Source organism: Gadus morhua, chromosome 5 (genome assembly GCF_902167405.1).
Source record: "Gadus morhua chromosome 5, gadMor3.0, whole genome shotgun sequence".
In the NCBI taxonomy this organism is placed as follows: Eukaryota; Metazoa; Chordata; class Actinopteri; order Gadiformes; family Gadidae; genus Gadus; species Gadus morhua.
In genome coordinates, this window is record NC_044052.1 from 6,011,481 (window position 1) to 6,024,002 (window position 12,522).

At 44.9% G+C, this 12,522-nt stretch overlaps 1 protein-coding gene across 1 annotated transcript in view; it reads right to left on the bottom strand.

Annotated features, from left to right (window-relative positions):
• Window positions 1–12,522, bottom strand: part of alk (ALK receptor tyrosine kinase) — a 278,727-nt gene that overhangs the window by 182,148 nt on the left and 84,057 nt on the right. The window contains exon 2 of the mRNA XM_030357274.1: window positions 11,000–11,110. Within this exon, the coding sequence (XP_030213134.1) occupies window positions 11,000–11,110 (111 nt within the window). The remainder of the gene's footprint in view (window positions 1–10,999; window positions 11,111–12,522) is intronic.

The window sequence follows — 12,522 nt, forward strand, 5'->3', positions numbered from 1 at the left end:
CTTACACACTGCACACTAACACCAACCTAGAGCCATGGGCGAAAGCTAAGTCTCATCCCGTTTCGCCACGCTCAGACATCACACCAGTGTGCACGGCACGCACAGGCATTTGGCTCCACCTTAGGAGTTAAGCTCAGGAACACTGGGCTGCCAACTAAAGTGGAGCAATACCATTCAACTGGCGGCTAAAGAGACAGAGACGGCTCCCCCAGGTTAACCCTACGTCTGCCAGTGGAACGTGTGTGTGTGTGTGTGTGTGTGTGTGTGTGTGTGTGTGAGTGAGTGAGTGAGTGAGTGAGTGAGTGAGTGAGTGAGTGAGTGAGTGAGTGAGTGAGTGAGTGAGTGAGTGAGTGAGTGAGTGAGTGAGTGAGTGAGTGAGTGAGTGAGTGCGTGAGAGAGAGAGAGAGAGAGAGAGAGAGGAGGGTGGAGAGAGAGAGAGAGAGGAGGGAGGGTGTGGAGAGAGAGAGAGAGAGGGACAGGGATAGACAGATAGTCACTGTTAGAAAGAGAGACACAGTAAGAGAACGAGACAGACTGAGAAGTAGAGGGAGAGTGTGAAGGAGCATTATGATAGAGGGAGATGTATTCATTTGACATGCCCTCCCTCACCGTGCTGTTGCCTTTGCGATGGTTTTCTCCCCGGATGTGAGTAGAGACAGAGAGTACCGGTGACCTTTCCATCACTCCCCTATCAGCCCCAAAAGTGTTACTTTCCATTCAATGGTATTGACTTTGAGAATCACTGTGGATATCCAATGTTTGACATTTCCCCTCCAGCTCTCATTTCTTCAAATATGTTTACGTGAGAAAGAATATCAGGGATTGATTATTGTACTCTATGACACACTATTTATTGAATGATTTATTGAGATTTGGGATTTTGTTGATGGATTTTTGGTGTAAAAATAGAAGTATATGCAACAAGAAAAATAACTTGGGGTTCATTGACTTTAAATAAAATGCTATATCCAGAATATGGCAAGAGTATCAACAAAATTCAACTCTACCCAACTAATCCAAATGACACTTAAAAAGTGGCCATTTCTGTTGGGCAAGTCAAGTCACATCTGTGTCCATCGTAACTAGATTCCCGGCATAACATATTCTGTTTTTTGTTGGATTTGTGTGCAGGTCCTCTATTTTACAAGAGGCGGCAGTTCAATAGGTTTGAAGGAAACTAAAATTTCCTTAAACCCACCGATGACAATCATTTTCATTTTATGTAATATTTTTGAGTTTCTGTGACAAATCATGAAATATTTGCAACCGCTTTATAAATGTAATTGGATGGTCTCACGGTTATCAACATGTTTACACAATCCACCTGCAATTTCTGCTCAAAGGCAGTGCAAATGTCTGTCATTTGTGTATGCATATGCATTTTCTTAATTTATAGGTTTTATATAATCATATAAATAATGCTTCTTTCTTTTGCTTTGGTTTTTCTAAACTATAGAGTTGATATATAAATCTCTCAACCCGATATATTATATTACCCTGTGCTTGATTTTCGCTACAGCTGTGCCATAAAGTATATTATATAAGCATCCACTGAAAACCTTTCCACCGTCGTGGATCAGCGCAACAAACAAAACCTGAGGTTTGTAAAGAACTCCCATTCCTGATCAGGCTTCATGCTATATTTCCAAAATGTCCTCCTATATGCACTGACCAATCACAACACCCTATGCATTTGACCTAGATATCTAACTACTCCCCTGTCCCCCAACCTGTCCCCCACCCTGTCCCCCACTGAACAAACAAAAACGTATCCTCCTGCTCCGGAATCCCAGTAGATAACAACTTTATTAATTGACTTCTAAAACATTACTGTTAAATATGATGTAAGGCAGTGAGCTATTATGTGGGTAAAATCCACTTGTAACCTTACTTATTGAACTGATATAATACAGACATAGTAACTCACATGTACTTATGAGATGAAATTATCGCAGGGGTAGTGTACATGTGTGACAAAAACAATCTTGAGTAAAGCTTAAGTAACATTCACCTCAGAGCACAAGTAAAATGAGAGAGGAAGAATGAGGGGACTCCTTTCTCCTTTGGGGCCGTCATAAAGCCAACCCTGTCTCTTTCTGTCAGGTTTACCGCTTTAGGGATCTACTCAGTCAGCCAAGTAAACGAGGTTCATCTCATTGGCAGTAGAAGATGTCAATGAGAAACAGAATGTAGTCCTGCTTTGACTCAGAGATTTTTCACACTGATTTAATCTATTTCAGCAGGATAATGATTATACTCCTTTTAAACATATGGTACCTATGGTAAATTTCTCCCATATGGCCTAATAATGTTTCAGTATTATCAGGGTTGCCTTATTGCCTTGGCATCAAAACCTTCCAATTATCTCCCAGTTGCGTTGGTGTCCTGTTGTGAACGAGCCCGTGGCGGAGGCCAGAACAACCTGGGGCAAAAGAAAATGCACTCATCTGCGATAAAGTCAGCATGATGGTAAAATAATGAATGATGATTCCATGTAAGCCGTCGTGATATTTGAAGCTTGTATCTCAGTGGCAAGGTGTATATTAAGGTATGTACTGCTCAGCATCCATTATAGGTCATTTTTTGTTCATTTACTCATCGATCATGGCGACACATTGTGTGGTAAATGGGGACGTTTCGGGATATGAATGGAATAAACGCATCGTACGGAAAAACAAATCTCATTGTGGCTCGTAAACAAGAATTTTGTTTATTCAGTAATTAAAAAAAAATACATATTTTCCACGGCTGGGAAAGTTCTTTAGACCTCCGGCAAAATGACTTTGTGTTTCAGTAATTAACTGGAGCTTCTCCTCTGGGTTTCAGGATGTTAACAAGGGTCTGCCCCCCAGCCCCCCACCCCTATCACCTCGTTCATCAAGCAGGGCAGAGATCGAGCTCCGTGGTCCTGAGTCGCTCTCGAAGGTCATTAAGATGACAGTGAACAGAGCCGGCCTTCAGCGACACACGGGCCAGAGGTGATGAATCTGTCCCAACATGCGGTTAACATGTTTACACGTCTGTATGCCTTGTTATTTTGTGAAATGATAATGGATGCTTTTGACACCAGATGAATTGCTTCACCTCAAAAAAAAGAGTGGAGTGGGTAAATCCCCTTGGCGGAACGTCACTTAATGGAATGGAACCGGAATGATGAATGCTGGATTTTCCAATTGCGGCAGGGCGGTGTGAGCGGATGGCAGGCGGTGGCGTGCCCTAATTTACCGATGCATTCATGGTTATTTATGTTCAAGTCTTGGGTATTTTCTCTGAGGCAGGTCAGAGCCACAGTGTCAACCCTAGGTGGTGTCTGGAGGACGGATAAATAGACGGGTTACAAGCTATTTTATTTGCCAAACATTCAGATCCGAGTCTCGGAACACAGACTAATAAGCAATCCCTCTTCTTTCCGCTCACACACCCCGCCCGACCCTCCTACCCTTCTCCACAAATGGCCCTTAAGATAGACTTTAAACGTCATGTTCATACGCAGTTCACACTCAGTTCATGTAACGATCCCATTCCTGGGTGTTTGTGTGTGTGCGCGCGCGCGTGCGTGTGCTTTGAAAAAGTCAAGTGAACCAATATAGCATGCTTTGACACAACCAATAATATAGGCAATATTCTATAAAGTATTGCGAGCTGGCTTATGGCAACATTATTTTGAAGCAAAATATGAAGTGATGGCCCGAAGAAACAAAGGGAGACACCAGAGCATTAAAATGAAGGCACAATCCGAAACACAAGGGTAGGTATATGGAGTGATTGACTGAATCAATGTCTCTGTCTTTCATGCCAGTGGTTCGAATAAAGCAGAGGGAAAGAGATCAAGGGATACTGTCGGATACGGTGGTGAACTCGCTTCCTTCGCCTTCACTTTAGAAAGTAAAAAATACATCAGGGGCGTAAAAAGAGTAAAAAAACGCACCGAGCCTCAGTCCTGTTGAAGACACATCGTTCAATTTTTTTTACTAGCCATGGTGCGCTTTTATTTTGTGAAACTTTAATCCACTGCGCATACAGATATAAAGGCTTTGATTTATTATTATTTATTATCAAATAAAAACGCAATACAAAATGATGGATTTGTCTGACATCGGCGACCTTTAAATTACCTGTACAACCACATAAAACGGGTATATTATCTGCGTTGCCTATCACAGCTAATGAATTCTTCCTAATTATCATATCACCATGTTAAAAAGTTATCTTTTTGTCCAGATTTTCTCCCTGTTTTTCAACCCGAATTACAATTTATTACTTATATCTATGGTAAATGAATAATCAAACCAATATTACTATCACTATCACTATCAAGGCTATGCTTGAGAACGGGTGCGAGTGAGAGTGAGAGATATGCTATTCTTGAGAGCAAGAGCTAGACAGAACCATGGATTTATAATGGCTACGTATGTATAGGTCACATGCCACTATATCCCTGAAAACTCTTTCAATTAACCTTCCGGGCCTCCAGTGAACACATCTATACATTGATCAAGTTGTTAAACCGCAAGTCAACAATCTCAGTGACATGTTCAAAGTAGTTGGAGAACTTTAAGGTGACTTTCTACTGATTTGACAGGAGTGTATATTGAACAAGATGTTCACATCTAGTTGTTGTTTTTTTTGCTGGGGGGGGGGGGGGAGACAGACAGACTGCAGTATGCAGGTAATCCACCAAACCAATTTGAAAACAGGCAGCCTCCTACAGGGGTGATTTGTGTGTGTGTGTGGGTGATTTGTGTGTGTGTGTGTGTGTGTGTGTGTGTGTGTGTGTGCGCGCGCGCGTGCGTGCGTGTGTGTGTAAAGCTGCCCGTAGTGCATAATAAAAGCAGGCAAATGCCACGCGAGAGGGACACATCTAACCTCTACCACAGACACCTGAGTCGACGCGTCCGTCTGTGTGTGTGTGTGTTTGTGTGTCTGTGTGTGTGTCTGTGAGTGTGTGTGCGTGCGTGTTGTATTTATTTCTTCCCTTTTCTGGATTTTGCCAGCCTGCACTATTCCGCCACCGCTGCATAAAGAGCAAGCAGGCAGTGGCACCAGCTGAGAGAGGCAGATGTTCTATTGTCGGGTACAACCACTCGTCAAGTGGCCAGAATCCATTTGTACGCCTGCGTTGCAGCTGGAAGCCACAGCTGAAACCAGAGTTATCCATCTGGATCACACACACACACACACACACACACACACACACACACACACACACACACACACACACACACACACACACACACACACACACACACACACACACACACACACACACAAGCGAGGTACACTATGCCTCAACCCATCACGGTGCGGCGTATGAGGCGTTGTTCTCTGGTCTACGGAGGAATAGTATCAGGATCAGTCTGCCCGTACTTTTAAACACACAGGCTTTATTTAAATCCATTTCCCTAATCCTGTCTTCCCAATCTACTGCTCTTGGGAGTCTCAGATTTCTGTGATTGTTACTTTCTCTTCGATTGTTTTTATTGCTTGTTCTCTGTTTTGTAATTTTCCTTTGTCACGCACGAAAAAGCATTATTATATGAATAAAGGCATGATTGATTGATAATGAGGCACCGGGGAACATCACGGGAAACAGAGAGAAAGACAGGACGAGTTATAAAGGAATTGAAGATACTAACGGATGGGGGGGGGGGGGGGGGGGGGGAGTGGGGGGGTGCTGAGGTGAAAGTTTGGACAGGTGCACTGGACCACAGATTCCGACTCCCCTGACGCCAACAGCGACGTGCCCGGCTCACAGGAAGAAGAAGAGATGGCCATCTTGTAGTATGGCTGTGATGTAGGGGCAGCCGGGGGGGGGGGGGGGGGCTACCACTGATCCAAGCTCCTCTGCTCACTGCTGCTGGCACAACCGGGCTAAGCTCTAAAGCCCCGGGAAAAGCCCAGATGTTGGGGGACGGGTGGTACTGGGGGGGTTTGACTCCCCTACAGAGAGCAGCACAGTGTTTGAAGTGGGCGGCTGAATTATCTCGGCTCGACATGCTTATGAAAACCTCTCCTCTACGCGGTTCTGGTTCTGTCTTCCGTTGTGTTGTGTTTTGGTGCCGAGGCCAAATCTTTGGATATTCTGATAATCGTTGCTTTGGAAGGTATTCAAATCACAATTTACTATTTGAATGGTTCTTTGGTTTTTATGTCCATGCCTATTTGCATGCCGTAGCTAGAATTTCGTCTTAATATTTAAGGGATAAAATAAAATGTTATATGTAAGGGCCCAAAATAGCCCTCAGTCGGAGAACGCCTCCAGTCGTCGCTTCGGGTGAGGTCACGTGGCCATCTTCAGAATAGCAAAACATTGAAGCACTGAATTACCCTTTCTTAGCTTTGTCTTCAGATACAACACTATCTGATTAGTGTACGATGGCTCTTTGACACGTGGCGTACAGTGTGATAATAGGAAAGAACAACAGAGGCAGCCTTAAACTAAGTGCTTGTGATAATATTATTTACTAAATTGGCTGCAATTAGCAGCTATTTTAATGTTTAAACAAGGCCAAAATATCAGCAAAAAGCACTTCCTACTAATGATAACGAGTTTGTCATTTAATCAACGTGAATAGATCAGGTTGCAATCTTTTTCCTTTAGGCCAAATAGCTCCTTTGCAATTTCATTAAAACCTTTGTACAATGCTCCAACCACCTATTAGCTGTGTGATACTTGGATTCAGGCCTACTCTCCCACTGTGGCAGCCGTTTGTCCTCAGAAAACTCTTTGGCTGCACTGAAGCTGCTCTGTTCCCGGGCCGGACTCACACCGATGAGTAGATACAGAAGGCCACTGACAAACACTCAGCAATCCTACATGATATTTTAGTTAAGCTATTTGTGTTGATAAAATAATACTGTAAAAACGCTCAGTTGATAAAAACGCATTCTGATTCTGCAGCCGAGGTCTCTCTGATTCAGGCAGGAGAGTATACACAGCGTGAATTTACATTTTATTTTCTTCTCAAAGTATTAAAAGCTTGAAATGATGTACACAAGCCGTCTTGTGTAGTTGTTTTGTATTGCTATGTTTTGTATTGTGTCACATTAAATGAATTGTAGCCTACTGAGTTTAACGTTTACCATATTTTTGTTGATGTTGCTAGTGTGAGCTAGAGCTATACAATTTGACTTCAACAAGTTCAACAAGTACCAACCATTACTGAATAATGAAGCCCATGTGAACGCAAACATACACACCCACAAAACACACACGCACACACACACACACACACACGCATGGAAGTAAAACAACGGTTTAGCCAGCAGAGCGCGCCTGACCGCTACCAGCCCACACATAAATAAGTCACAGTGTGTTCGCCCGCCGTGCGGCTGCTGCTGAAGCAGCCAACTTTAGTTTGTAGCCATCAGGTTTTCATTTGCCTTTTTTCCTGTCCGCCTTTTTAGGGGGCTTTCAATTATTTAGTCGGAGCAATCCCGCTGGCCATCCGCTCCCCTTTACCGGCCAGCTGTGCCACTACCCCCCCCGCCCCCACCCCCCGAACCGTACCAACTCCTCCATTTTACCTCCCAGCTGTTTTTTGTTTAGTTTTTTGCCCAATAGGGTGGAGAAAAACTAAGCAGGGTCCATCACTTAAAGGTTGGGTATGGAATTCTTTTTTTGGCCATTTTTGCAAAATTACTTGAAATCCTTATCATGACCCACTTACAGCCACTGAGTTAGAAGTACTGACATAAAAATTAAACAAGTAAATCATCTGTGAAACGGGCAGGGCTCGAAAAACTCCAGCCAATGATTTCCAGAACCACCGAGTGGCATTGGACAGTAAGTACGTCAATCAAACGGTCGTACTGCACTCCCCCTTCCCCCCTCCCCGCACGTGACCTCTTCGTGCACGTACTCAAAGCTCGTGACCCAGAGCAAGCTTCTGTTTGTTGTTATCCTGCGGTAGCTACTGGAGCTCGCTAACTAGCTAATCCACATTTGGACCTAGCACTAGAAGACAAACCTAAACTCCAACCATGCTAGCCTGGCTCGCTCTCACGCATCTGTGTTCGTGCTCGTGGATGATTGCGCGTCCATGTACTTGGAATGGGTGGAGTCAGAGTCAGCGTTGAAGGAGAGGGGGTAGGACCATTTGAGTTGTGTATTTTCAAAATCTGCTGGCGTTTCGCAAATCCCATACCCAACCTTTAATGAAAGCACCGGAGGAGAAGTCCTTTTTTCAGTAAAAGTCTAATCGCAAATAAAAATGTAATATCAAAATATCCTGGAGAATCCTACTGTCCAACTGACACCATCACAGCGACTTCAACTCTGGTGGCGGGAGGGAGAGAGAGAGAGAGAGGGAGAGAGAGAGGGGGGGGAGGGAGAGAGAGAGGGAGAGAGAGGGAGGGAGAAAGAGAGAGAGAGAGAGAGAGAGAGAGAGAGAGAGAGAGAGAGAGGGGGAGGGGGAGGGAGAGGGAGAGGGAGAGAGAGGGGGGAGAGAGAGGGGGAGGGAGAGAGAGAGGGAGAGAGAGAGATGAGAGAGAGAGAGGGAGACAGAGGAAGAGAAAGAGGGAGAGGGGGAGGGAGAGAGAGAGGGAGAGGGAGGGAGAGGAAGAGGGAGAGGGGGAGGGAGACAGAGAGGGAGAGGCGGAGGTGGAGGGGATCCAGTGAACTCTCGGCTGGGGCGAGTGTTTTATAAACAGCTGGTTGGCAGTTTCATGTCAACCACACAACTTGAATAATCACTTGCAGCATGACTTCCCCCCGAGGGCCCCAAACCCTAACCTCCCTCCCTCCCTCCCCCCCTCCCCTACCCTCCCACGGGAGCCCACCTAGTGGAGCCGCAGTGCCGTATTCTTCTAGTACCGCCGGCGGGAAAGAGAGGAAGAGAGGGCCCTGGGGTCGACGTGGGTGTACCCACGGAGGCACCCACGCATCGACACACAGATGGATGGACGCACGCATGCACACAGCACCTACTTGTGCACACATGTACACGCATGCCCATGCACGCACATTCCCACTCATGCACACAATGGCACGCACGCAAACATTCACATGCACACACGTAAACGCACACACACCCGCCCACACAAACGCACATGTGCAAACACACAAAACGCACACAAACAAACACGTATAGGTGCACGCACGCACGCACACGCACGCACGCACACACCCACCAGCTCAAGCATGTCTAGAGACTAAAGGTGATGCTCATTCTTCAATTTCTCCTGGTTCCCTTTGCTTCTCTAATGGGAGTGATGGAAGTGATGGGTGCACTCTCTTCATCATTTTCGAAGGTGACATTTTGAGGTCAATCAGGACCATCTTGGTGTCTACACTTGGCTCAATAACGCTCCGCATCGATCCAGTTCACTCCTAAAGGAAGAGCGCTAGAAACAAATAAGCAGTTGGCAAATAATGCATCATATATCTCGCCTGTTGATGCATAATTTCCGTACTGCAAATTGTACATCCGTTCAGAGGTAACATGTTCAATATTCCTGTGTGATGAAATAATGTGTCAACCAATGCAGAGCTTTCTATGGAAAATATATACATGAATAAATAACTTGTGGTAGTAATGCGATGGTGTTTCGATCTCAACCGACAATCCGAATAACTTGAACTGTGAGGATATTCCACATTATATTTCAAAGCAGCCACACACATGTTTTGCCTTCCTTTGCATAAATGCAAAAGTTTGGCTCTGCTGTTAATTCGGCAATGTAGATAAAAAGGCTGCAGAGATAATATTTCCATCAGCCGTTGCAGACTTATAGTTCAACCGTTTACATCTCAAATATGTGAGATGTGAAAATAGGGTAACATTTCCGTTTGAATCTATCCATCTCGCTCTCTCTTCCTCATCATTCATCTCCTCATCTCCTTCCATTTTGCTTTGATACTCTTGCTTGGTGGTACCCATCTTTTCGCACTCACTCCCCCACACAGGCATCCAATTCTGGCTCCCAATCTTTCCATCCTTCTCCCGCTCTTAACTTTGAGTTTTGCTTTGTTGGTTTATTAAATATGCAATATTTGTCCTTATTTCCTGGCAGTCTCACTGGACTCCATGAATTAGCATCTTTAAATAAAGAAAATATGTGAGGAAAACTTCATAACAACCTTTCATTACTTTGGTCATTTTCCAGGATCGTTGAATCAGAATGAATATGCATTCCAAAAATAAAATAAAGTAAAAGACAGCTCATTATTCTCGCCATGGTCCTTCCTGTAATGCCTCTACTTCTGCGGGGCTAAATGCATGTCCTTTCATGAAGTCTGAAGTCTTTTTTTGTGGTAGTAATGCGATGGTGTTTCGATCTCAACCGACAATCCGAATAAGTCTTTTTGAAGTCTTTTTGAAGTCTTTTTTTTACGTTTTCTAAACGGCACATTTCCTCCGTAATACCCACTCCAATGCACTGAGGAGTAAGAGAGCCAAACAATATACTCTGTGCCCCATGAGAGACCATGGCAGCGGTCTCCTGCTGACACCATGCACTGATATATTTATTCATTCATCCATTTGTGACTCGGCAAACCAAACGTAGCCGGGACTTGGCAGGGCGCAGACGCCAAGGGGACAGAGAGGCTGATAGGGCCTGATGGGACACCACAGCCCCATACATCAGCCACTACTACAGGGGGCTTAGAACGAGGGCCTCCCTGGGTCCCAGAACGCCCCAGCACTAAACCTCGGTTCACGGAAAGACCTGGTTGGTCCGCTGTTTAACAATATGTGCCAAATTAAATAACGTAGCTTCTGGCGACGACGTCATGGAAAATCTAAATCAATGTACAAAGAATGATGTCAACGTTTACGGGTGGAAGTGGTGAGTGGACTTGGGCATGGACAGAGCACATTCAGATGTGCCACCACACACACACCGGTGGGCCAACCTCCTTCCATTGGTTATTACTGCAGCGTTTCCCCACCGAACCTGAAAGCTGACAGCTGCGCTCATTAGTCCCGGCGCCCGATGGCCATGCTGTGTCATTATGGATGGAGGGGGGGGGGGTCCTGGAGGGAAGGGGACTCACCTGGAGCGGGCACTCGGGCCCTGGGGAAGCCCAACTTGTCCTCTGCCACCCAGGAGAAGTTCCAGTAGCCTCTGGGAACGCCCGCCTCGTTCCTGCCAGCCAACGGCTCACCTTCGGAGAAAAGAAAGACAGGACTCAACGTTAAAGTGTTTACAATGCAGTGTTGACGCCCTGCGTAAGGTCCTTAAAAGCGAATAATGGAACAGTTTGTCAAGTCATTCAGGAGTTGTCACTTTGTTCTGCAATTTTTTATTTATTTCATTATTTTATTTTTTTACGTCCGCAAATGTACTTTGATGACATTAGAGTGAGTGGCTTTCAAACGATAACACTCTGTCTTCAATATCATAATAAGCTGATCAAATAGATGAAACTGTGACTCCAGCAGACCTCAGCCTTGAAGGAAGACGCAACGCAGTCGTTAATATTGAAATCTTCAACCCAAAGACTCGGCGGGGGGGGTCACTCTTGAAATAAGAGTGATCAGTGAATCTGTAGGCCTATGAATGACAAAGGAATGGCTTAAGACGTTTCGGGTGCACAGCTTAAAATAAAGGCAGTTTAGGAATTGGTTATTGGTTATTGATTATCGACAGGCTATGCAATTACCCGAGAACGATTTGGGTTTTGATCTGCTTTGACTTCTTCCCTGACCTTCCAAACATGGGGACTGATTAATGTGTGATCGAACTGAAGTTTGACGCTGTTAAAGATTAAACAGCCACTGTGTTTGGCGCCTCTTTCCCTGCTCCTATCAATTAATAATTCGGTCTTGTGTTGATTCTCTTTCCATCCCTCTATCTTATGCGTAGGCTTGCTTCCACATATCGTGGCCTTGGAGACGGGGCCACTTACGTCAACGCTGTCCTCATTCAAAATGAGCCACAACTAAAGAACGTGTACACATCGGTGATGTGTGAAAGAACATCGTTGTCAACTTAAAAAAAGGACACGCAATTAACGACGCATTCTGCGGATTGATGGTTCTAAAAGTAGAAGAGTAAAGTGAATACATTTTCTTTGATATGCGATTCTTAGCGTCGACCAATGCCATAAAGTTACTGTTGTAAGCTAATAAATAGCGGTATTTCATCAGTATTTTTGTTTTTGTTAGTCCTATCACAATATCCGATAACTTGTAACTCCAATGAAGCCTACACAAGACAATAAAAGATTTTACTGTCGTTCCCACTTCGTCTCGACGTGTGTTTCCATCACACCAGGGACTCCACTTCCCCCTGCTTCTTAATGTCTTCTCAGCCACACACAGAGACACACACCAGGGCAGAGGGGGCCCAAAGCGCTAATGCTAAGTCAATGCATATTCATTTAGGTCACCTCACAGTTCATCGGGCCGGATCCACCTTCGTTGTCATCATCATCATCATCATAGACGCCACAGTAACTTTGCGGTAACCATCCATGGCGCCATCGCCGGGGGCTTCTATTAAGAACATGAGGTCACTTCCTTTGTTGTGACCCCGTGTTCTCTTGCCTTCATGTTTGTTTTTCTAAAGAGCGTC